Genomic DNA, 23,892 nt, shown 5'->3' on the forward strand with positions numbered 1-23,892 from the left:
TCAAAAGCCCGTGTCAACTCTGCTTTCACTTAGCAGTGGGCTGGATAAAAATAGGCAGTGAAGGCATGACAGCCTCAGAAGAAGAGCCAGGTGTGGCCTGGGGAGAGGAGGTGAGAGAAGTCAGACTTGGGGGAGAGAGACAAACAGCAGAGTGATGAGGGCAGGCAGGGTTTTTGTCCCAGGACCAAAGCTGCTTCCCCTGGTGCCTTGTGGTTTCCTCAGCACGTTGCTGGGAGAAGCAGGAGGCTCCTTGGTGGATGCATCAGAGTTCAAGCTGTGATGTGGATGGGGCTGTGGCCCAGCAAATGCCAGGAGATCTGTGCAGAGCTACAACACTCAGAGCTGGGGGCACACTGGGAAGCAAGGGCAGCAGCAGGGGTGGGAAGCAAGGGCAGCAGCAGTGGAGGGAAGCCAAGGGGTTGTGCTTCTGCTTTCTCCAGGACCATATTGCTGCAGCCTCTGTTCTCAGTTTTCTGCTCAGGCCTGGCTTCTTCTCCTGTTTTATCACTGTGCCAGGCTGTGAGCACGCTGGGCTCTTTGGAAGAAGAGTGCACATGAAGGGACTTTGATGTCTCCTGCTCAGGGCAGGGGTCCTGGAAGCCACTTGGCCACCTAGAGCCATGAGAAGGTGCAGCTGATGCCTGCATCTCAGTTCTGCTAGTTGGAAGCTCCTCTGGCAAAGCCTTCATGGGGAACTTCAGGCAAAGTTGGGGCACCTCCAGAGCTCAGCCAGGCTCTGTGCCAGGGTGGCTGCAGGTGAAGGACTTCTGGGGCAGATTCCCTGCAGTATTTCTTCATGGCAGGAGAAATCAGGGATATGAGGACAACTTTTCAGCCTCCACAAAAGAACGTGAAAGCCAAGCATGTACCAGGGAAATGGTGAATCCCCCATGCAGGGCTGCCTTGTGTCAGGTGTGCCTTGATTGAGGGCTGAAGAAGACCCCAAACTGCTGGTCCTCCCCAGCCCTTGCTGTAGCAGGACTCTGATGTCCCCTTGGTCAGCACATAGCTTGAGCTCTGCTCCTGTCAAAGCCACTACAGCAGCTTTATACTCTTGTATCCAAGCACCAGCTTAGGTCATGACAGAAATGAGTTTGGCAGTCTTCAGCACACACTTCCATGGCTATTCCTTCCCATGCTTGGAAACTCCACGGGAGCTGCAAGGAGATGCTGCAGATTTTCTGTAGCAGAAGGATGCTGCCCAGCAGGGTGATGTGCCCTGCCAGCACGGGGGGGGGACTGGGCCCTCAGCCTTTTAATTTTGGGGATAACGAGGGGAGAGCTTTTTTTTTGCCTTTCTACTTAAATTAAAACGTCCAAAGGAAAAAAATTGTGGAAATTTTAGCCTTGCCCACAAGGAAGGAAGCTTCTACCAACAAGGAAATCCACCTGGTGGGAAGAGCCCCACCTCCTTTGCCATGGCTGTTGAGCCATGGCTTGTCTGCAGCAGGAGGCTGGTGAGGCAGGAGGGGAATAGCTGCAGTTCTCCCCAGGCAGTCCCTGGAACCAGCAGCACTGGAACAAGGGGCTCAGCCCAGGCCTGCCTTGCCAGAGCCACTTTGCTGTGGTGCTGGCTCCCGGGTTTATTTTTGTCTGGGCTTGGAGGTGGTTGTGGAGATCAGGTGGCAGTGCCCGAGGAGCGCCTGGCACTGCCTGCCCTGCTGCCGCCTGCGCACACAGCCCGGGCAGGACCGGGCAGGCAGGGGTGGGGGAGCAGGGCTGGGCAGCCTGGGGGGCTGCACTCTCCTTGCTGAATCCCATCCCCAGGGCTGAGCCCCCTCTGGTGACCAGCTGGGGGGGAAGGGATGTGCTGTCACTGTGTGGGGACCACTGATCACAGCTCACAGCGTGTTAGGGGTTGGAAGGGAGCTCCAGAGATCATCCAGTCCAACCCCCTGCCAGAGCAGCACCACAGAATCCAGCACAGGTCACACAGGAACACATCCAGATGGGGCTGGAAAGTCTCCAGAGAAGGAGACTCCACAACCTCTCTGGGCAGCCTGTTCCAGTTCTCTGTGACCCTCACAGTGAAGAAGTTCCTCCTCATGTTGAGGTGGAACCTCCTGTGCTGTAGTTTCTATCCATTACCCCTTGTCCTATGCCAGGGTGCAGCTGAGCAGAGCCTGGCCCCTCCCTCTTGACCCCCAGCTCTCAGATATTTATAAACATTTATTAAATCCCCTCTCAGTCTTCTCTTCTCCAGAACCTTTTCGAAAATGGGAGTAATCTTTCCCCTTTTCCAGTCAGTGGGGACTTCCCCAGATGCCAGGACTTTTGGAATAAAAGCTCCCAGCCTTTGCTAGAAATCAACCCAAAATCTAGGTCATGTCAGCCCTGAACTCTGACATGTTCAAAGCCTGGATGTGAGGACAAACCAATCCCAGAGTGGCTATGATCCTGAGCAGGGATTTTTGGAGCCTACTACTTCCACCCTCCAAATATCCTCTCCCAAAAGGACCCAGCAAAGCTGCTACAGCAAGAAACCAACCTCAGGCTGTGGATCTCTGAGGCTCTAAGTGAAAACAAACCCCCAGCAACGAGGCTTGGGCTCAGTTATCCAGAACTGATGTGAAGGTACCTGGGGGGGGGTTCAGGGACATCCTGCTGACTGCCATCATCCTTGGCCACACAGAGACACCCTGCACACAAGAAATCAATCCCCAGCCTCAGCAGAGCCCCTTCTTGGAGGCAAGTGTGGCCACTGCTGGCAGGTTCACCCCCTGCTTTCTCCATCAGCTGGAAACAATCTGCATCACTGGAGGGTTTTATTTCCCAGGGGGCTGTGAAGAGAGAGGAGCCTGGAGTTAATCAAAGCCTGGAGAGCACACAGGAGCAGCCATGGCTGGAGGAAGCTCATAGGTTTCTGCACTGGAGAAAGAGCAGAGCTGCCCTGGGGTCTGGGGAGATAGGGCATGTGGAGGGTTTGAGGTTTACACAGTGAGTGGCACCACAGAAACATGAGGAACAAGACCTTAAGTTTTCAGGTGTGGGATGAGGAGGACCAGGGTGCTGTGCCACAGGTGGGGATCCAGGCAGTGCCAGAAGCATGAGTAGTATCTCTTGATGTGCACAAGAGGTCCAGAGCCATCCTGTGACTCCACACATGAGTCCAGCCTGACCCCAAAGGGGGCCAAGTGCTCTGTGGCAGAGGCTGGGGCTCACTTTGATCTCAGGGGGGTTGACGCTGCGGGTTTGTGAGCAGCACATTGTGAACGTTGCCCTCCATGGGGCAGACCATCCTGCAAAGAATCCCCTTTATACAAATCCCAGCACATGATGTGAGAGTGGAAGGAGCCTGCCCTGCCTCAGCAGGTCATTTCGGGCTTGGCTGAGCTTCTTTCCTCTTGAGGGGATGCTTGCCAGCATCTCGGAAATGGCACCGCTTGGATCTGCTGCCCAGGCACAGCAGAATCAGTCAAGGACCTGCTCTCTGCAGCTCAGAGCACAAATCCCTCTTCACAGAATCACAGATCCTCTTGCAGCAGGATGAGGATGGATACAGCGGGAGCAGCTCCCTCTGGCAGCCTGGTGCTGTCCTTGGTGAGCAGGAGGCAGCGGAACCGCTGCCACGGCAGGCACTGGAGGCTGAGCTGTGGTGTGCTGCAGGGCCATGGGGACGGTCCCGGCCTCGCCTGCTGCTCCCTGTGGTTTCTGTGGCTTCTTGTCACGTGCTGGACAGATGATTTGCCTTCATGCTGGGTCTCCAAGGGATGCTTTATGGCTTGTGGTGTATGGAACTCTCTGGATCCCTCTTACAATGAGCCTGACACAGCCCTGAGGGCCTGACCCTGCCGGTGCCTCCCAGCTGCACTTCCCTGGCTCACCACGTTTGGATATCTCGGATGCTGAGGTCAAAGAGCCTGTGTTCATCCACAGCACTAGAAGGACCCAGTGGAAGGGATGCAGGCACAAAGCACTGTCCTCTTCTGCACCCTCAGCAAGACCCCTGCATTGCTGTGTGGAGAAAGGACACAGGCATGCACACAGAAGTGAAATGGTGGCTATCAGCCACCAGGTTTCCTGGGGGGGGTAAAACTGTGGACATTTAACCCTCAGGGCTGGCTGTGTTGTGTGCAAGGTGTACCCAGGTGGAATTTGTGCTGGGGGCCCAACACTCACCCCAGTCAGTGGATAGTCATGGCAAGGCCACATCTTTCTGGGATGATTAAAGGAAGTGTCAGAGACTTTGCAACCTAACACTCTAAAACAGTCAAGACTGACAGGTCAGGGCTTCTTCTCTCACTCTGCTGGTATTCCACTAACTGCAGCTTTCCCTAATTAAAAGCCAGTGATGTGGCTTTGGTGGCTGCAAGCCAGGTCCTCCAGGTGAGTCCCAGGCAGTGGCTGGACAGTGGGGAAGGATGGGGTCACGCCCGGAGTCTGTCTTGCTCCCTGCTAAGCCATGATTGGGTGCCACAGAGGAGCCAAGCAACCAGGAGAGCCCTCAAAAGGAGGAATGAGATCAGAGCCAACATTGCCAGAGGCATGGGGCAGCAGAGAGGGGACTCAGAACCCAACTCATTGCACTGATCTGGAGCAAAGTGCTCAGCAGCAGATTCACTTTCCAGGTGGCAGTGGTGATTCTCCACTAACCACAGGGGAGCAGGGATGGAAAATCCCACCACAGACTCGTGTCAGATGGCAGCACTCTGCCTCTCCCAGGGAAAAAGAAGAGCCAGGTCGCTGCCAGGCCCTGCAAATAAGACAAAGTAAAAGCTGGCTGAGCCTTAGAAGCACAATTTCCTGTTGGCTTGTTGGTTGTGGAGCCAACAGCTCTTTCTCTTCCCTTATTTCCATGAGGCCACAGCTCACTTTTGGTTCAGAGATGTTTTCCCATAGGATAATAATCTTTCCAGGCAAACTCATCCTGAGTGAAGCCAGAAGGAGCACCCTGGTGCCAGCACAAGGGCATGATGTAAGTGGCTGTGGGGTGATTTCATCAAGAAGTGCTTCTGCCCTCACTGCAGCAACACAAACTCACAGGCAGCAGTGAATTTTCACCCCAGACACATCTTCAGCCCAGGCATGTGTCCTGCTCACTCAGGCTGGGGCAAATAATGTGACCTAGACCTTTTTATAGTCATCTTCATGTCCTGTTTTGAAATGCATGGGCCAAGGGTGGTGTTAATTATATGTCAGGAAGGATGTCAGATAAGAGCTTGATAGATTCACAGATTGCATTGGGTTGGAAGGAACCCTCAGAGGTCACCTCGTCCAGCCCCTGACAGATGATGCTTTTGTCACCTGGAGAAGCTGGAGATGGGAATATCAGCTTGTATCCCCTTAGAGGCTGCTTGAGTGAGGTGTTAGGAGTGGCATGATGATTTGGGAAAGGGTGAAACTGCACAACAACTGCTTCAATAATGTGCTACAAAGAGGGTCTAAAAGAGGCAGAAGAGGCTGGTCTCTCTGCTGGGCACGGGCATCTTCCAGACATCCAAGGGCAAACTTTGGAGAGTGGCTTGAAGCCTTCAGGATGGTGCATCTCCCTGAGGAAAAGGGGAGGATTGTGCACAGCTCCCCCCTCCAGCCCACAGCTGAGGAGGGCTTGCAGATGGAAAGCTCCTCACTTGGGCTGGCTGGTCTTGGCAAGCTAATAATATCTCTGGGAGAAGGTTGGGTGGGCAGCAGTAAGGGCAGCTCCTGTTACAGGCTGTCACACATCACCCTCAGCTGCCAGAGCCTCCAGAAAAGTTTTGGAATGTCTTGGAGGAAAGGAAATACTTCAACCCCCTCCTCCATCAGTGGGTTTCCAGGGGTGGGCTATGGCAGCCAGCTGTGAGCAGCTATCCACACCGTGGTGTGGAGCAATCCAACAAACCCCAGCACCAGTCCCTGCTGTCCCATCCCTGCACTGCATGCTCCATGTCACCACACCGTGCCCTGCTTCCCCATCCCAGCAGCACCCAGCTGCCCCTAGGCAGGCCACTCTGCTGTCCCACCACAGCCAATGTCCCAGCAGGGAAGGTTTTTCTTGCTGGAAAGCTGCTTAGCAGCTTATGGAAACAATGAAAGTAGTATTATCTTCCATGGTGAGGCAGATGGTTTGGCTGATTGGTTTGACTTCTAAGCTGGATTTGAGCGAGGGATATTCTGATTTTTAACAATTTTTGGCTGGCCAGACTCCGGCAACGTAATCCCCAGATCCCAGCTCCCCAGAAATCCAGGCCTCTCTGCACTGGGGGCTGTGGGGTGGAGACCTGCCCTGGAAGACAGGGACACACAGAGAGCTGCATGGGAGTGGGCACCCAGACACCCACTGCCTGGGCTGGCAACCACCTGACCCTGTTGCCACCACCACCACGACCAACGTTAGTCCTCCATGTGCCAGGTGTCCCCTCTGCCACCCCGACCTTGTGGGGACAATTCCTCCCTCTGCACCCAGCCAGTGTGGGTGGCAGCACTCTGAAAATCCATTGCTGGAAGGAGCCCAGACTTGAACTTCCTCCCCCTTTCCACATTGTCTTTTTCAAAGATTTATTTAGTCTTGCTCCCAATTATCAGGAGCTGTGGACTTCCCCTTACCATCTGAGCACTGCTGACAGCCTGCAGGGCTCCTCCTGCTGACACTGGGTGCCTGTTCTTGCCATCACCCCCACACCCGGTGTCATTATGGAGTTGCCTTATGGAGCATTCTGCAGACAATGTCTTGCTCACCAGGGCACAGCCAGGGATCTTCTCCAGCTGTCCTGGAACAGGGACCCTTACCCATGCAAACCCCCCAGCTGGGGCATGGGGATCTGCCTTGCTCTAGGGCTTGCAAGCAGCCTGTGAGGTTTTTGGTGTTGCCCCTGTACCTGTTTGTTTGGTATGACACGAGGCAAGAGAGGATTTGGGGGTGAACTCCAGGCTCAACCCCATGGGTATTGGCGAAGGCTCCTTGGAGGCCAAATAAAAGCTATCCTGGGGGGTTCATGGTTAGAATTACAGAGTAATTTAAGTTGGGAAAGACCTTTAAGATCATCAAGTCCAACCATTAACCAGCACTGCCAGGTCACCACTAAACCATGTCCCTCAGCATCACACCTACACAGCTTTTCAGTCCCTCCAGGGATGGTGTCTCCACCACTGCCCTGGGCAAACTCCAGTGCTAAGGGATGTGCAGCACCCACTCAGGCATGGAGCAAGGTCTCAAGTTACCAATTAGCTGTCCCAACCCCACCCCCCCAGTCACCCCACCTGGGAAAAGCCACCACACACAGTGCATCCTTTGTATTAGAATAATTTTTATTTAGCTAATCTCCAGGGCGTTAAAACAAAACTCCCACAGACCAAGGGTCAGCCTTGTGTTTACACTGAACTTGTAAACCCAGCAAAAAGAGGAAGACTTCTACAGATGGGTCATCCCAAACATCCCTTTAAAAGAAATGACATCAGTTTTCTGTTCCACTTGTAAGCTTTGGTGTTGGTTGGCAAAGGGTACGGGAAGAAGGCAGCAGTGGGGATCAGGGATGCAGGAGGGCTCTTAGGTAGTTTGGTTCAGTCCTGCAACCAGGCAAAAGAGTTTCCCTCGTGAAACGTTGTGGAGGGGGAATTGTTTCTAAGGAAAAGAGGTGGTTTGGGGTCTGCCTGCAGGAAGGTGAACCTGGAAAGGGTAAACTGTGGCTGAGCACCAGCGGTGCCCGCTGGGTACCCGGGAGGGGAAAGCAGCTGCTGGCAGCAGGATGCGAAGCTGCTTCTCCTTCTCCCCGGCCACACGCTGAGCAGCCGGGCCAGGACCGTGTCCCTGCGGCTGTGGCGGCTGCAAGCTCGGTGCCCGATCTCCAGCAGCCTTTCCCCTGCCAGCTCCAGCAGGGCCTGGCAAAGCACTGCCAGAGCTGCCAGGCTTATCTTTAGCTCTGTTCCCTCCCTCGCCCCCGCGCCCACCTCCTCGCCGCGCACCGCGTCCCCGGCCCCCACCACAACATGTCGTTACATAAGCGCTCACAGCAACCATCTGGGGCTGAGTCAGCCACGAACCCAAACGGACAGCAAGCCCCCGAGGTGGGGATGCCAGCCCCCGAGGTGGGGATGCCAGCCCCCGGATAACAGCCTTGCGGGGCCATCCTCCCCTCTAACGCTGTCCGACATCCCCATCCAGCTCCTAGGTGGGTGCTGCAGCCCAGTGAGCAGGGACCCTGGAAGTGGATAATGAGGAACATCCCAGTCTGGGGACAAGGGTGGTGCTTGGGGTCATCAGGCTGGCAAAGAGGGGGAGGCTTAATTACATGTTAATGAGGTGTTGCCAGAATAAATGTGCCGGCCGCAGGGGAAGAGGAGGGGAAGCAGCACCTGGCTGGGGAAGGGGCATTGATCTACCAGCTCAGCCACATCTCCTCTTCCCTCTTCAGCCACAACCCTCATATCCCATCGGAAAACCCTTAAATCAACATCACTGTGCCCAGTTTGTCTCCGAACTTGTTCAGCTGGGATGTTTTTTTCTCTTTTCCCCTCAAAGCCCAGGGTCAGGATGGGGATTTCCTTCTCCTCCTTTGAATCACGGTTTGAACTGCAGGCGCAGCGCCGTGGGGAGCGTTTGTGACCTGAACTTGGCAGCGCTGTGCTGATTCACGACGGCTTGTCACCAAAACTACCTCAAACCAACAGGAAAAAAAAAAAAAAGGGACGCTGACTCATGTGTTTGCCTTCCCCAAGCAGGGAAGAAAGTGAAAGGTGAACAAAGTACTTAGCGGGTGTTAATTACCTCCATCCATATTAATAAGCTGCCTCTAAGAGAGGCCTTTCGAAATTAAAAAAAAAAAAAGTAATAAGTATTTAAGGTTTTAACCTTGACGGTGACCCTTTAACAACAAGTGTAAGGAAACCCCTGATTTTGTCCCACTCACACTTAAAAATCTGTGTTAAGGAGAAATTCCAGCTGCTGCCTTCACCCCCCTGCAGAATGCTGGGGGCTGGTTCCCTGGCAGCATCTTAAACTGAAACCCAGTGTGGGATGAGGTGGGATGTGGCACAAGGAGCTGGAAAGCCATCCCCCTGCGGTGGGAGAGCTTTTTGCAGTGCTGTTCAGGGTAGGTGGATAGGGAGAAAGGAGTCAGAGAGGGTCCACCTTAATGCAGGATGAAGAAGCAAATTGCCAGCAGGAGTGCAGAGATGCTGCTCTGTTACTATGGTTACCCCCAGAGACAATCCAGCATCCCTGGGTATCGCCCTGCAGTACCCAAGCTGCTCCCGGCCACCCAGAATGGCACAGGGGCAAGAGAGGTGGCCAAGGAGGCATATTTGGAGAGGTTTGTAGGATCTGAGCTTCTGGAAGCAACCAGGAGAGAGGATATGTCCATGCTGGGTGGAGCAGCAGCATTCCCAGTGAGGCCAAGGCCAAGTTCCTGCTTTCACCCCTCTGAGGTGTGGTGCCTCCCCTCAGCATGGCTGGGGAGGGTTTGTGAGGAAGTGTTGGGAACTTGATTCAGTTTCTGTCTGGCACCAGCCCACACCAGCTCAGGAGTCTGACCTATGTGGTGCCCTCTTCATGTGGCACTGTGGTTTTGACCCCTGAAACACAGCCAGCCCTGCTCTGTGGCACACAACTGGGACCAGCAACACTGCACCAGCAAACCCATGCTGGCTCCATCTCAGTGGGAATTCAGAGCTCCCAGCCCCTCTTACCCACTGTCTGTCCAATCAAGAGGGACTAACCTGCTCAGATTTCACTGGTGCTGTGTTTGAGCCAAACCCATCCAAGCTGAAGACAAGACACCCTGCTTCTAGGGAGGCCAGAAACCTCTGCAGGGGCACAGAGAGATGCTCCACTCCCCTGAAGCCAAAGGGAAAGAGGCAGGAGGGCAGCCAGTGAGAGCTGCTGTGATGCTGAGTTTAGAGAGGGGGTTACCATTTAAAGACATCTCGAGGATTAGAAGTGGAGGTTGCTGCTAAGAAACAGCCCAACCTCAGCCCACAGGTGAGGGTCCTTGCTGGAGACACCCTGGCCATGCTTGTGAAGAACAAGCAAGTTCCTTCCCCACAGTGACATCTGCTGCCTTCCCATCCCTGCTGCCACTTACTTTAGCCCTTAGTCTTAAAGATGAGGATGGTCATGGTGGAACTAAAGCAAGGACCAAACGTCCTGGTAGCACACTTCCCTTGGTGCCAGCCTCAGTTCAGCTCTCTGGGGAATTCTACTATAGGCAGCCACTGAGGGAGGAATTCTGGAGGCAGTGGAAATCATCCCCAGGGAGCTGCTGGCTCCTGAATCATTAAAAGCTTCCCCAAGTGAAGTGCTGGGGTTTGTAGTGTAAACTGCTGCCTGAGGACTCACTGCCACATTGCAAAGCAAACTCTGAGACCAGAGGTACAAGACCTTTGGGAAGCTGCTGCTTGTCCCCAGGAGAGCATCCCCCAAACCCTCCTTGGCATTTTCCTTTCTGAGACCCAGCCTGTGTTTTGGAGGAGAGGTTTTTCCCATCTCACCTCCTGCCTGCCTGTAACAAGTCATTACCTTCCCCAGCAACTCCCCAGCTCCTCTCCTCAGCAAGAGAAGAGTTTCCAGAAAAGCATCTGGTCCAGCTTTAAAGGCATTAAAGGGCAGAGATTGGTAGCTTGTTCTAATAGCTAATCATTATTAAAAGATTGCTCCTTATTTCCAAGATAGATTTGTCTGGCTTCAGCTTCCAGGAAGAGGTGGTTATTATGCCTTTCCCTGGTAGATTAGGTTACCTCTTTGCACCACTGTTTTCTCCCTGTGACAAATGCTGTAATCAACTCACCTCTCAGTCTCCCCCTCTGAGAAATTAAATGGGCTGCACTCTTAAATCATGCTTAGCCCCAGCCCTATCTTTGGTGATTAGAGTCAGTTGCTTGCAGTCGTTTGTATTTTTATTATTTTTAGGAGTGAGAAAACTTCTTTATGGAGAAAGGGATGGAGCCAGTGGGAGCAAGCTGACCCTCACTGGTGGGTGGAAGCTGTTGGAACTGGATTCAGACCCGTGACCAGCCTGAGAAATGCTGCTGAAGAACTTCAGGTTATCTCAGTACATAAACCTTGCTCATTGCAGCAGCCAGGTGCAAAAGCCAGGAGGAAAATCCAGGATGGCAAATCCAGGGGCTCTGTGTGCACCAGGCCATTAACCTCTCCCTAAATAGCATCACACACACTCGCTCTGCTTTCCTCCAGCCGTGACATACCATTAAAGACATTGAAACTGTCACTTGGCCGTGGCACGGTGTCTCCTGAGGTCCCTGGAGGAGGACATGCCCGAAGGAAATAGATCTTCGAGTAGCCCAAGGGCGACCAAGGTCGTTCTGGGGAGATTTGTTGGGCCAGTAGCGGATGACTGGCCTCTTTCTGCCTAGCTTCCAGACACATTTCCCCATCTCCGGGCTCTCTGCACCATTGAGCTGCTGTGGTCCAGCCTCCTGGTGAAATCTCATCATGGAAGTGCAGCAGAGCAAGTGGTACCCACAGCCCAGGCTGTGTGGGGAGAGGGGTCCCTGCAGACCCCCTTGTCTCCCCATCCCTAGCATCCCTGCAGCCCATTGCCCAGCAGCAGGGAAGCATTGTCCTCTCTTGGAGGTTAACAAGGAAAACTCAGCTGGGGAGTCTGTGCTCCAACCTAGAGGCAGCAGGATGGACACTTGCTAAAAGGCTCCTGAAAAAAAACCCACATCTGTATTTGTCCCCAGAGTTGCCTGCACATCTGTATTGAATGTGTGACAATTGACAGGCTGGAAGCCAGGCTTGAGGTTTGCCACAGACAGCCACTGCCTTCTCATCTTTAAATCATACACACACACAGCACGACCCAAGGTGTTTTAAATAGATCAAAATACCTTTATTACATATTTATATTCTTTTTCTCTAGTCTATTTATACCTTTTTGGAGACTCTTATATATATATATAATATATATATATATGTATATATATATAATATATTTAAAATAACAGAAAATTGGCCAGTTTTGTCATCTGAAATACAGTTTACAAATTATATATATATATATACATACATATACATTGTCACATATATCTCAAATATATGTGCAATGAGACAGAGAAACACTAGAGGTGGGAAAGGTACAGAGGCTTTCATTGCATCCATCAGCATCTCCGTTGCTGCACAGTCAGCATTTTACCACCAGGCAACCAGTGGCTCCCAGTTGCCAACCTGCCCGCCTCAACTGGTGCCATATGGGGCCAAGCCTGGGGGAGCACCAGGGTGTGTTTTAGTTGGGGGGGGAAGGGGAGTGGAGGAAAGATGGTACCCCCAGGATTAGGCAGTGGGACAGATGTGCACAGCTGGAGGGTGTCAGGGGCTCAAGGAGGTGATGGGTGGCATCAGGTTGGGCACTGTCCCGCATTCCCCTGGGCACCGTCCCTGCCTACAACGTGGCCGAATCCTGCGCTGCACCATCCCCCGTCCCCGTCCCCTCCTCCCCCGCCTCCCCGTGGCAGCATTCCTGAATTGAGAGGGTGGAAGAGGAGGATCCACCTGAAGCACCGGACGCAGCCCCCCAGCGGACTCCCCCCTCCACAGATGTGGAAGGAATGGGAAGCGGAGGGGAGGGGGGGAGGGAGGGGCACAGAGGGGACTCTTTTGGTCGTCAGCACGAGAGGAAAGGAAAGAGCAGGAGGGTTTAAAAATAAACGTATTTGTTCTGCCTTATTAAAGATAGAAAAGGTGGCTCTGAATTCATCTCCTACAAAAGGTTTGAAGGTCAAGCAGGCACCGAATCGCGAAAGGTTAAGCGCTAAGTGATTGTCCCAGCCCTCAAAGACTAAGTGCACTAGACTCGGTTAGGAGAAGCTAAGGCTCATCCCAAAAGCTCCCAGCCCTGGAGACCCACTGCCCAGCTGAGGGGGACACCCCACACCTGTTGGGAACACAGGATGCTGTTCCCAGCTGGGGGGTTGGACCACTTTCTGCTCCCACTGGTGCATCCTTCTGGGGTGAAGCCAGGTGGGAATAACAGCAGGTCCAGCCCCTGGCTTCCAGCCAAGGTGGGGGCTGCTGCAAGAGGCTGCCCTGAGCCCCAGCCAGGAGCAATCCCTACAGGATGCTGGCCAAGGATTAGAGGCTCTTCCCTTTCTCAGACTCCCACCATCCTCCAAGGATCAAGAGTAACACTGGAGTTAACTTCACGGATGGAGCCCCTCAGCTTGGAGGAGCAGGCTGGCAGCCATTCTGGGGGGGATGTTTTCCCTACCTTAGCTCCCAGCCCCTTCCCACCAGGATCCTTGCCAAGACCAACACCAAAATCCACACCTTCCAGAGCATCCCTGTGCTTCTCCAGCCCCTCCAGGGAAGCTGAGTGCTGAACAAATACCACTTTGGGGGTACTTTTTTCACCTTTTTTTCCTCTTTTTTTTCCCTCTCCCCCCTCTTTTCTTCAACAAACGTGATTAAAACAATCCCTAGGCAGCCTTCCCCATGCTCCCTGATGGCAGGAAAACAAAACAAAACAAAACAAAACAAAACAAAACAAAACAAAACAACAGACCCGTAGCTCAGAGAACTCATAGGTAGGCAAAAATAATCTTTATACACTATGTACCAGCATGGTCCATGGCCAGGACAAGGACTATACAGTATATATATGACAACTCACCAGAGCTAGATGCTCACTAAAGGGTTTTGGGGAAGAGGCTGTGGGCATGGGGGCTGGAGAGGGTCTGAACCACCAGCTCCAGGCACTCCCCAGCCCAGCTCACATCCTCCAATGCAGCAGTTTTAAAAATACATCTGTGTAGATATATATATATATATATATGTGTGTGTGTGTGTGTGTGTACATATATATATATATGCATATAATTCTGTTCTCCCAGGATAACACTGTACAATCATAGAAGTTTCTTTAAAAGCAATAATTTACTTAAAGACATCTCTAGGTCTCTTCTGGGTTTGGGTTTGGGTTTGTTTTGGGGTTTTTTTTGTACAAATATTTACTGTGAGATATATATATATATATATATATAATATTATAGATTTATTTACTTATAAAGAAATGAACCCTCTGAGAACCCTACAGCAGCAAGATGTGCACCTTGGTTTTTAACAGTTATTATTTATTCAAAAGAACCTAAAACCACTTAAAAGCGTTTTATTAAAAAAATAAATCAGTGCGCGCACGAAAACTCTCTGCCCCCTCCCTCCTCCATCCTCCCCACCTCCACCCCCAGCCCCCACCCCACCCCATCCCACCCCCGGGTGCTATGGGGTAAAAAGAGGGGGGTGAAACCAACCCCGGGGAGCAAAGTGACTGGTGATGGGGTGACATGGCATGGGGAGGTGGGGGGTTGGAACTAGATGATCCTTGAGGTCCCTTCCAACCCTGACAGTTCTGTGAGGCTGTGACTGACATCCATGTTTGCTGCCTTAGAAACACAAATGTCATGGCCAGAGCTCAATGGCACATCCCTGTGTGTCCCCAAAACTGGGGACAGCTCTTTTGGTGCCATACCAGCTGGCTCCCTCCTGGTGTTCTTCCCAGGGAGGTTTTTCTCCCAGGGGCTGGATTGTAGGGGAATTCAAAAAACAGAACAACCCCTTGGTGGGCAGCATGGAGTGGTGGTGATGGAGGGGTGGTGGTGATGGATGCTGATGGGAACAAAGTGGGAAGAAACTCCACAAGGGTGAAGTCCTGGTCCTCATCGTGTGGCTGACCAGTGAGAGATGATGCTCAGGGGCACAGGACAGTGAGGGGGGCACTGGGGCAGCTGCTCCTCAGAGCCCTCTGCAAGAAGATGAGGATCCAGGACAAATCCTGCCTCTGCTGCTGATGTTTGGACATGTCATGGCAAGTTGGAATCCTGGGACACAATTTCCCTGATGTGAGCAGCAAGAAGAAAAGCACTGGGAGCCTGTCACAGCTGAAACACTGTGGGGGACCCCACTCTCAAACAGGTCTGAGACCAGGTGCTGCTGGGACTTTGTGCCCAGGGTTGGATGTGGGATGCCTGTGGGTACTGAAGCCTTTCCCACAGCCACAGGGAACAGGGAGCCAGATTTTGGCTGCCAGAGCACCAAAGAGCAGCACGACTGGGATGAAGAGACCCACAGCCTGCATCTTCCTGGCTCATTCCCTCTGTGCAAAGGCAGAGAGCAGGGCAGGAGTGAAGGCTTCCCATGCAGGGGCTGGTTTGCCTTGTGCCATAGTCAAAGCTAAACCAATGTGCCATCAAGGTCAGCCTAACACAGCAGCCAGTGGGATGTGGGCACTGCCCCAGGGGCAGAGCGAAGGAGAGGTCACCCCAGGGTGGGATGCAAATGGGATGCTGTGGAGCGGGGCTGGAGCATGGGATGAGTTTGCATCTCTAAGGCACAATCCACCTCGAGGCTGGGACAGGGGGATGGGTTGAAGCACAAGATGGGGAGGTTTGGTGATTTTCTCAACGGGTATCTGTCATGTTTGGAAAAACGTCTGGCTCTGAAGCGAGGCTCTCCGGTGGACAGGGAATTCATCAATCCCAGCCTGTGCTAGAAGAAGTGCAACCCAGCAGGAGGACTTCCACATTGACTTCCACGTTTGAAATGATTTTTTGAAGGGAAAAAAAAATACCAGATTGGTTGGAGAAGTGGGAACAAATACCCAGATATGAGAGCTTTACGCTCTCCTTTTTTGTGCTTTTCTCTGTTTTGTCCCACTTGAGGTGAAACTTATGAATTCCTTATCAGAGATGTCCGGGGAGAGCCAGCACTTCAGCAGCTGATGCCCCAAGACCCCATTTCCATCCTGAAAAAAAATCAATATTTCCAGAAAGTGTCTAATTACTGCATTGACAACACTTCATTTTCCTTCACAATCTTCTCCTTATTAGCTACTTTACCATTAATTACTCTACTTGGCTTTTGCTTCTACAGACCTCCAGCCACTTACATCTGTTTTCTGCCTGCAAAGCCATGCCAGTGGGGGAAAAAAAAAACAAACAACAAAACAAAAACACCCCAAAATGGGATGAAATCTTGACTTCTAGATCTTGCATCTACTCAGCAACACACCCTCAAAGGACCCCAGTGGCTTATTCATTCCCTTGTTCATTGTTAAAAAATACTGAATCACTTCTTTCAGATTTAGTATTATTATTACTAATAATAATATTGTTATTGTTGTTATTATTATTATTAATTATTTTGGTAAACAATCTCCCAAATGGTATGGTGAAAAAAAAATTAAAAATCCTCTCACTTCCCTTCCCCCCCCCCACCTTTTTTTTCTTTCTCCCCAAATTAAAAAGAAGTAAGTCAAAGTTGCATCTTTTTTTCAAGTGTTGTTCTTGTGCAACTGGACCAGGCTGACAGAAGGAGCCATTGTTTTGTTGCTGTTGTTGCTCAGTGAAAAGAATGAAAGGATTTAGGAAGGAAGGAAGGAAGGAAGGAAGGAAGGAAGGAAGGAAGGAAGGAAGGAAGGAAGGAAGGAAGGAAGGAAGGAAGGAAGGAAGGAAGGAAGGAAGGAAGGAAGGAAGGAAGGAAGGAAGGAAGGAAGGAAGGAAAGAAAAGAAAGAAAGAAAGAAAGAAAGGAAAAAAGAAAGAGAAAGAGAATGAAAGAGAAAGAAAGATAAAAATAACAAAATAGAATGAAAGAAGAAAGAAAGAAAGAAAGAAAGAAAGAAAGAAAGAAAGAAAGAAAGAAAGAAAGAAAGAAAGAAAGAAAGAAAGAAAGAAAGAAAGAAAGAAAGAAAGAAAGAAAGAAAGAAAGAAAGAAAGAAAGAAAGAAAGAAAGAAAGAAAGAAAGAAAGAAAGAAAGAAAAGAAAGAAAGAAAGAAAGAAAGAAAAGAAAGAAAGAAAGAAAGAAAGAAAGAAAGAAAGAAAGAAAGAAAGAAAGAAAGAAAGAAAGAAAGAAAGAAAGAAAGAAAGAAAGAAAGAAAGAAAGAAAGAAAGAAAGAAAGAAAGAAAGAAAGAAAGAAAGAAAGAAAGAAAGAAAGAAAGAAAGAAAGAAAGGGAGGGGGAAAAGGAGGGAGGAAGGAAGAAAGGAAGAAAGGAAGAAAGGAAAAAAGGAAGAAAGAACAATTTGTTTCCTGATAGTTCCTCCTTTTGGATCTCCCAGTGCTCGGCAAACCCTGGCATTTGCCCCATGGGGAGAGCAAAGCCCCATGGAGCCACACGGGGCGAGTGCCTGCCCGCACCCCACAGAGCCTCCTCTCTCCATCTGTCTGTCCATCCACCCAACCATCCTCCCGTGTCCCCCCAGGGCCACCAGCCCCACTGCGGGCGGCAGGCACGGGAGACACGCCGTGGCCTCTGCCGCCGTCCCCTCCTGCAGACCGCTCAGTGGTTATTGCAATGAAACGGAAAACTATGAACAAATCTAATTTCTCAAGCATTCCTATGGCACTTGCATTGTTCTGCATAATTTGAGCGGGTTGTAGGGGAAGAGATTAGAGGAGGAAAAGAAAAATACCCTCGGAAAAGTCAGTGGAAGGGCCAAGAGTCATATTTCTGACTCCCTCCTGTACGACCGCTGGTCCAGCGCTATCGTGGCTTGAAGCCTGTCGAACTCGTGCCTGTTGTCCGGGCTCAGGTCCTCCAAACCCCGACTGTCGTCGTCTTCCTCTTCCTCGTCGCGGCTCATGAAGGCCAGCTCGTTCTCGTAGCAGAAGGAGTTGGTGCTGGGCAGGAGGAATTTGTTCTCCACCAAGTCCTTGGCGCTGCAGCGAGGGGTGGACGGGACCTCGTAGGTTTTGTGGAAGTGGGAATAGTCTACTTTGTACTGGTTTTTCTCCTCAAACAGGACAGGCTCAAAGCGGTGGCCCCAGAGGATCTCGCTGGCCAGGTAGGAGCTCCGAGCTTGCGTCGTCATAGCGGTGGCCTCTACCATGCCTTCCAAGATGACCACGATCTCAAAGTCATCTGTCTCCAAATCCTGGCGGCTGATCCCAAACAAGGGGCTGTCTTCATTGATCTCGTGGAGAATGGTGATGGGGGACACCAAGAAGATCCGGTCCAAGCCTTTGTCGAAGCCCACGTCGATGTCTATTTGGTCGAGCGGAATGTACTCCCCCTCCTCCGTGATCCGGGGCTTAATCAGCTGCGCTCGGACGTGGGCTTCCACGATGTGGCTTTTCCGGAGGTTTCCAACCCTCCACATCAGGCAGAGTTTTCCATCTCTCATCGCCACTACCGCGTTGTGGCTGAACAGTAATGTCTGGGCCCTTTTTTTGGGCCGGGCCATCTTTGCCATTATTGCACCGATCATGAAAGAGTCGATTATGCAGCCCACGATGGACTGCACCACCACCATGAAGACCGCCAGCGGGCACTCCTCCGTCACGCAGCGGAAGCCGTAGCCGATGGTCGTTTGGGTCTCGATGGAGAACAGAAAAGCAGCCACAAAGCCATTGACCTGCAGGACGCAAGGCTTGAAGGTATCATCTCCCCCTGGGTTTTCTAGGTCTCCATGAATGAGTGCAATGAGCCAGAAAATCAACCCAAACAACAACCAGGACACCAGAAAGGCCAGGGAAAAGAGCAGGAGCATGTACCTCCAGCGGATGTCGACGCACGTGGTGAACATGTCTGCGATGTACCTCTGAGGCTTGTCGTCCATGTTGGTGAACTCCACGTTGCACTGACCGTTCTTCTTCACAAACCTGTTCCTGCATTTCCTCCTGGTGTGAATTTTCCCGTTGCCAAAGCCGTTGATACCTGGCATGGTGGTCAACCTCAGCCCGTCTTCTTCAGAAGACACGATGCTGTAAGGGTTGACTCTGCCTGTGGTCATCCCTGAGCCAAACCCACAGTGAAGACAAAGGGTCTTGCAACTGCCAGTATCCCCCTGACCCACCCCTGCCCACCCCCCAGATTCTGTTGTGGTGGAAGAGAAGTCCCAAGCTTCCACGTCTTGGCTGCCACGTCACCAGGCAGATCCCGTGAGAGGCTCTGCAATGAGAAAGCAAAGACATGGCTGTTACCTCGCATGGCAAAGGGACCCAAGGGGGTGCTTGGTCATAGGGCTGATAGGGTAGGTAGCTGCCTGTTGAGCAAAGACATACCAGGTGCCTTTACTCTCCCTCCTATCACAGGTTTACAGGATATTAGAGGTGGGAAGGGAGCTCTGGAGATCATCCAGTCCAACCCCCTGCCAGAGCAGCACCATAGAATCCAGCACAGGTCACACAGGAACACATCCACATGGGGCTGGAAAGTCTCCAGAGAAGGAGACTCCACAACCCCTCTGGGCAGCCTCTTCCACTGCTCTGGTACCCTCACAGTGAAGAAGTTCCTCGTCATGTTGAGGTGGAACCTCCTGTGCTGGAGTTTCTATCCATTGCCCCTTGTCCTATCTCAGGGTGCAACTGAGCAGAGCCTGTCCCCTCCCTCCTGACCCACAGCCCTCAGATATTTATAAACATTTATTAAATCCTCTCTCAGTCTTCTCTTCTCTAGACTGAAAAGTCCCAGGGCTCTCAGCCTCTCCTCATAGGGCAGTGCTCCAGTCCCTGGTAGCCCTGCACTGGACTCTCTCAGGTAGATCCCTTTCCCTCTTGAACTGTCACAGCTGTTCCCAAAAACCACACATGAGGAAGGGAGAAGGTCTTACAGTTTTGTTTTTCTTACTACAAAGGAGTGAGCAAACTTGCTGGGAGATACAATCATCAAACACTTTCAGTGGGAAAAGACCTTTAAGATCATTGAGTCCAACTCTAAGAAGTCTGGTGCTGAACCACATCCCTCAGCACCACACCTCTGTGGCCTTTAAACACCTCCAGGGATGGGGATTCCACTGCCTCCCTGGGGAGCCTGTTACAACGTTTGAGAACCCTTTCACTGAAGAAGTTTCTTCCAATGTCCAACCTAAACCACCCCTGGTGCAACTTGAGGCAGTTTCTTGCCTTGTTACCAGGGAGAAGAGATCAACCCCCACCTGGCTCCAGCCTCTTTTCAGAGACTTGTAGAGACCCAGAAGCTCTCCCCTCAGCCTCCTTTTCTCCAGGAACCCCAGTTCCCTCAGATACTCCTTGCAAGACTTGCTCACCAGACCCTTCACCAGCTTCATTGCCCTTCTCTGGACCTTCTCCAGCACCTCAATGTCCCTTTTGGGAGTGAGGGCCACTGACGTGTGGCCTTACCAGTGCTGACATATGGCATCACTGGGACCTTCAGTGACACCAGCAGAGGAAAAACCTTGGCTAGCACTGAAGTTTCTCCCCTTGGCTTTTCTCACGGGCTCTGCTGTCAGAGCAGGGTCAGGCTGCTGGAGAGGAGAGGGGAGAGGCCAAGCTGCTCTCCTTAGCACAGAGATATTAATAAAGGTACACCCAAAAGCAGCTCTTTTGGTTCACATTGCCCATGCCAGATGGACCTCTGCCCAGCACATCAGAGCAGCACTCGCCCAAGCTCCTGAGTTGAGCTCTTCTGGGGTCGAGGGAAACCACAGGGAGATGTGGCTTTAACCTCTATCCCCCAGCTTGGGGATGGAAGAGGACACAGCCAGCGTGCAGCTGGTTGGAGAAGGCCCAGGGAAGGCACTGGCTCAGGGCAGATGGCCTGAGGACCAACTTTCCCAACAGACTCACTGGGACATGGAGCCATCTATGGTCACAGATGGGTTTTACTGGCCCGAGTTTTACAAAGGGACAACTGTCACTAGGGAACAGGGAGATGTTTTAATTCCTGCTGGAGGGCTCAGCTGCAGGGTCAGAGACCTATGTTCAACTTTGCCTGGGAGAGAGGTGGGAGCGGCTTGGGCACAGGCAAGGTGGCCCAAGTTGAGTGGTCTTCCCAGTGCCCCTGAAATGGCACAGGGGGCTGCATCAGGCAGTGGATGGGACTTTGGAGAAGCTACATGGCAAGTCCCAAGCACCCCAAAGAGATGGCACTGCAAAAACTTTCCCCAGAGCTCCCCTTGCCGTAGTTCCTCCAGTTTTTTCGTGATACGGGACGTGTCTCTGGGGACAAAACCATGTCACTGGCCATGAGACCTGCGTGGGGCAGCAGCATGGTGGGGGAGTGGGCACAGAACCCCCCATGACACCCCATCACCCCATCACAGGAGTGCCTGGCTGCTGCCCAGGGGCAGCCTCTGGGCTGTATGTGCCGTGTGGGACCTGCCAGCCAGATCGATGCAGTCGATCCCTGCAATCAGCTCCAGTGCCCGGGGACACGCTGGGACAAGCACACCCTTTCCATTACACACTGGCCAGCCTGGCACCAGTGCCAGCACCAGCGAGCACTGCCAAGCCCAGCCTGCCCAATGCTGCAGAAACTCAGCCAGCAACCAGACCCTGGGTTAACTTTCTGTGAAATTCACCCCAAATCTAGCCTGGGACTTTGGGATCCCTGCAGAAGCCCAGCACCACAAGCAGAGGCACCAACAGCATGCCCAAGCCTCCCAGGTGCTGGACACAGCCCCACATGTGCCACCAAACCACATAGTTATACCTGCTGCAGTCCAGACAACCATTTTATAATCCCCAACACTGTTTTTTCAAGCATCAGGGTTCTTTGGGGCTGTGTTGGCAGACCAAGAGGTTCCTCCCAGGCAGCACAGGCTCCTCTCCCTCCTTACAGCCACGGTGAAGAGCAAAATAGGCACAATTGGTATTAATGGTGGCCATTATCATCAGCACTGGAAGCCAACTGGGACCAAAGTGGACCTGCAGAGCTGGATGTCTCAGGCAGGCTCACAATGCCAAACTCCAGCCTGGTCACTGTTTTCCAGTCTTCCTTCTCATCTCTCCTTCTTTTTTTTTTTTTCATGAGAGCTGAGCATTTAGAGACAAAAAAAAATTTAAAAAAAGTTGCTTCTCCAGCACCCTTCCAGCTCACTCCAGGAGAATGCACCAAGTGCTTTTGCCATGGGATGAATTTACTCTTGGGGTTTCTTGATTAATTCTGGATGCATCTAAGAAGTGAACAAAATGCAATGAGCTCCCAGTGACCTGCCGGAGGATTAGCTGGGGTCTGGATTAACTGTGCCCAGGTAACTGCAGAGGCAGCAGTGCTGGCTGCACAGGGTGACACTCCTGTGGACCCTCCGGCTCTCCAGAGACCCCTGCTGCTCTTCCTTCCTTCCTTCCTTCCTGCCTTCCTGCCTTCCCGCCTTCCTGCCTTCCTGCCTCCCTGCCTTCTAAATTAATTTCTTCCTTTCTTCCTTCCTTCCTTCTGAATTCTTTCCTTCCTCTGAATTCCTTCCTTCTGAATTCTTTCCTTCCTCTGAATTCCTTCCTTCTGAATTCTTTCCTTCCTTCTGAATTCCTTCCTTCCTTCTGAATTCCTTCCTTCCATCTGAATTCTTTCCTTCCTCCAAATTCCTTCCTTCCTTCTGAATTTCTTCCTTCTGAATTTCTTCCTTCCTTCTGAATTCCTTCCTTCCTTTCTTTCTTCCTTTCCTCCTTCCTTCCTTTCTTCCATGGACTGTGTCCTCCCCAAAGCCCCAAATCTCTTCGGGGAACAACTTGCCCCCAGGCCAGTCCTGGCAGCCTGGGGAGATGGCAGCTAAATAAAGGCAGCCAAGTGGATGTGGCGGAGCAGGCGCCCGCCCGCAGCTCCTACTTTATTTAGCACAGTTTTGTTTGGAAATCACTTTCTCGAGTGCGCTGAAAGCTGCAGCTCTGCTTTGGTTTTCATCTGAGGGCTGGAGCCTCACGCTGTGGCTGCAGGAGGTTCGGGCTGGGAGAGGGCTCATGTGAACGAGTGGAAAACGGTGGCTGGATGTGCTCTGCCGCGGGACCGTGGTCACCCTGCATCTCCTTGGGTCACAAGTTCCATCCCGCAGCATCACCCTGGCACCTCCCTCCCACCACAGCTGCCCCGAGGTCTAGTGGAGGTGTTACAGGAGGGGACATCCCCCTCCTTGCCTCCTTCTCAGGACTTTCACACCCTTGACTATCACAATTCTACCTCCTGGGCACAACCCCCAAACTTCCCCTATCAACCCCTGCCCCTTAATCCCATCACCAGCCCCAGCTTTGATGCCGACAAACCCATGCTGGCTGTCGGGCAGGAGTGGGAGCATCCCCTGCTGCTCCTGCCACATGTCTTGTGTGCAGCACTAACAGTGTTAACAGGCAGGAAATAAAACAAGGCCACAGTGTGAAGAGTGGGAAGGAACGGCCCCGGCTCCCTGCGGGCTCTGAAGGCAGCGACGCCGAGAACTACCCCAGCTAACGAGCTGACATGAGAGACACCAGCTCCTGCCGCTGAACTGCAGCCACCCAGTTCCCACCACCGAGCAGTTTCCTGCGGAGAGCCCAAGTGTCTCCAGCAATCTGCAGACTGCACAGCTAATTTTATTTATTTTCCTTTTTTCTTTTCTTTTTTTTTTTCCTAAGAAGGGAGTTAAATGCTACAAGAAGATTCTGAGCAGCCAGCATGGCAGGGAAATCTGTTGAGCGCTGGGGAGGTCATTAGCTAGAGCCTGCTGAATGTGGCAATGTCATTTAGCATCACACCTCTCCCTCTGCCTCTGGAGGGGTCATATTTGGGGGCTATCAGGGCTGCCATCCCTTCCTGCATCCTCCCAGCGTGGATTTTTCTCCCAGTTCACAGAAGCATGCAGGGAACTGGATGGGATCATCAAAAGTAGGGACTCAGAGGAGCCAAGCTGGGGGACCCAGATCCCCTTGGCCATGTGTGCAGGAGAGGGGATGGTGTAGGAGGGGACAGTGTGAGGAGGTCACACTCAGTGCTGCTGTCTGCCTTGCAGCAGGAGATAAGGCTGCTAGCTCTGGCAGCGAAGCCCTTCATGCCCCAGCAGCAGGGTGGCAACGTCAGCAGTGAGGAGGGATTTCAGCTCCCAGCATGGGGCTGTGGCACAGCTGTGATGGCACAGCCTAAGGTGCCCAAATCACTCCTGCTTGCCCCATCCCAACACAATGAGCCAGCACGGTGCACCTACAAAATGGGAATGAGGGCAGTGGAGTTGGGAGCTTCTCCAGTTGCAGCCAGCATCTGGACAGGACAGCACTGCAGCCTGAATAACTCTCTCCTCCAACACTCCCATTTTGGGCAATTCCAAT

The 23,892-nt window shown here is 52.1% G+C and overlaps 1 protein-coding gene across 1 annotated transcript; it reads right to left on the bottom strand.

The window, feature by feature from the left end:
• Positions 1-17,363: 17,363 nt before the first annotated feature.
• Positions 17,364-18,653, bottom strand: KCNJ12 (potassium inwardly rectifying channel subfamily J member 12). Its single transcript, XM_054390931.1, has one exon. It carries the CDS (start codon positions 18,651-18,653, stop codon positions 17,364-17,366), a length of 1,290 nt encoding a protein of 429 aa, XP_054246906.1.
• Between the last annotated feature and the right edge of the window lie 5,239 nt (positions 18,654-23,892).

This window comes from Indicator indicator, chromosome 22 (assembly GCF_027791375.1).
Source record: "Indicator indicator isolate 239-I01 chromosome 22, UM_Iind_1.1, whole genome shotgun sequence".
NCBI classification, from domain to species: domain Eukaryota; kingdom Metazoa; phylum Chordata; class Aves; order Piciformes; family Indicatoridae; genus Indicator; species Indicator indicator.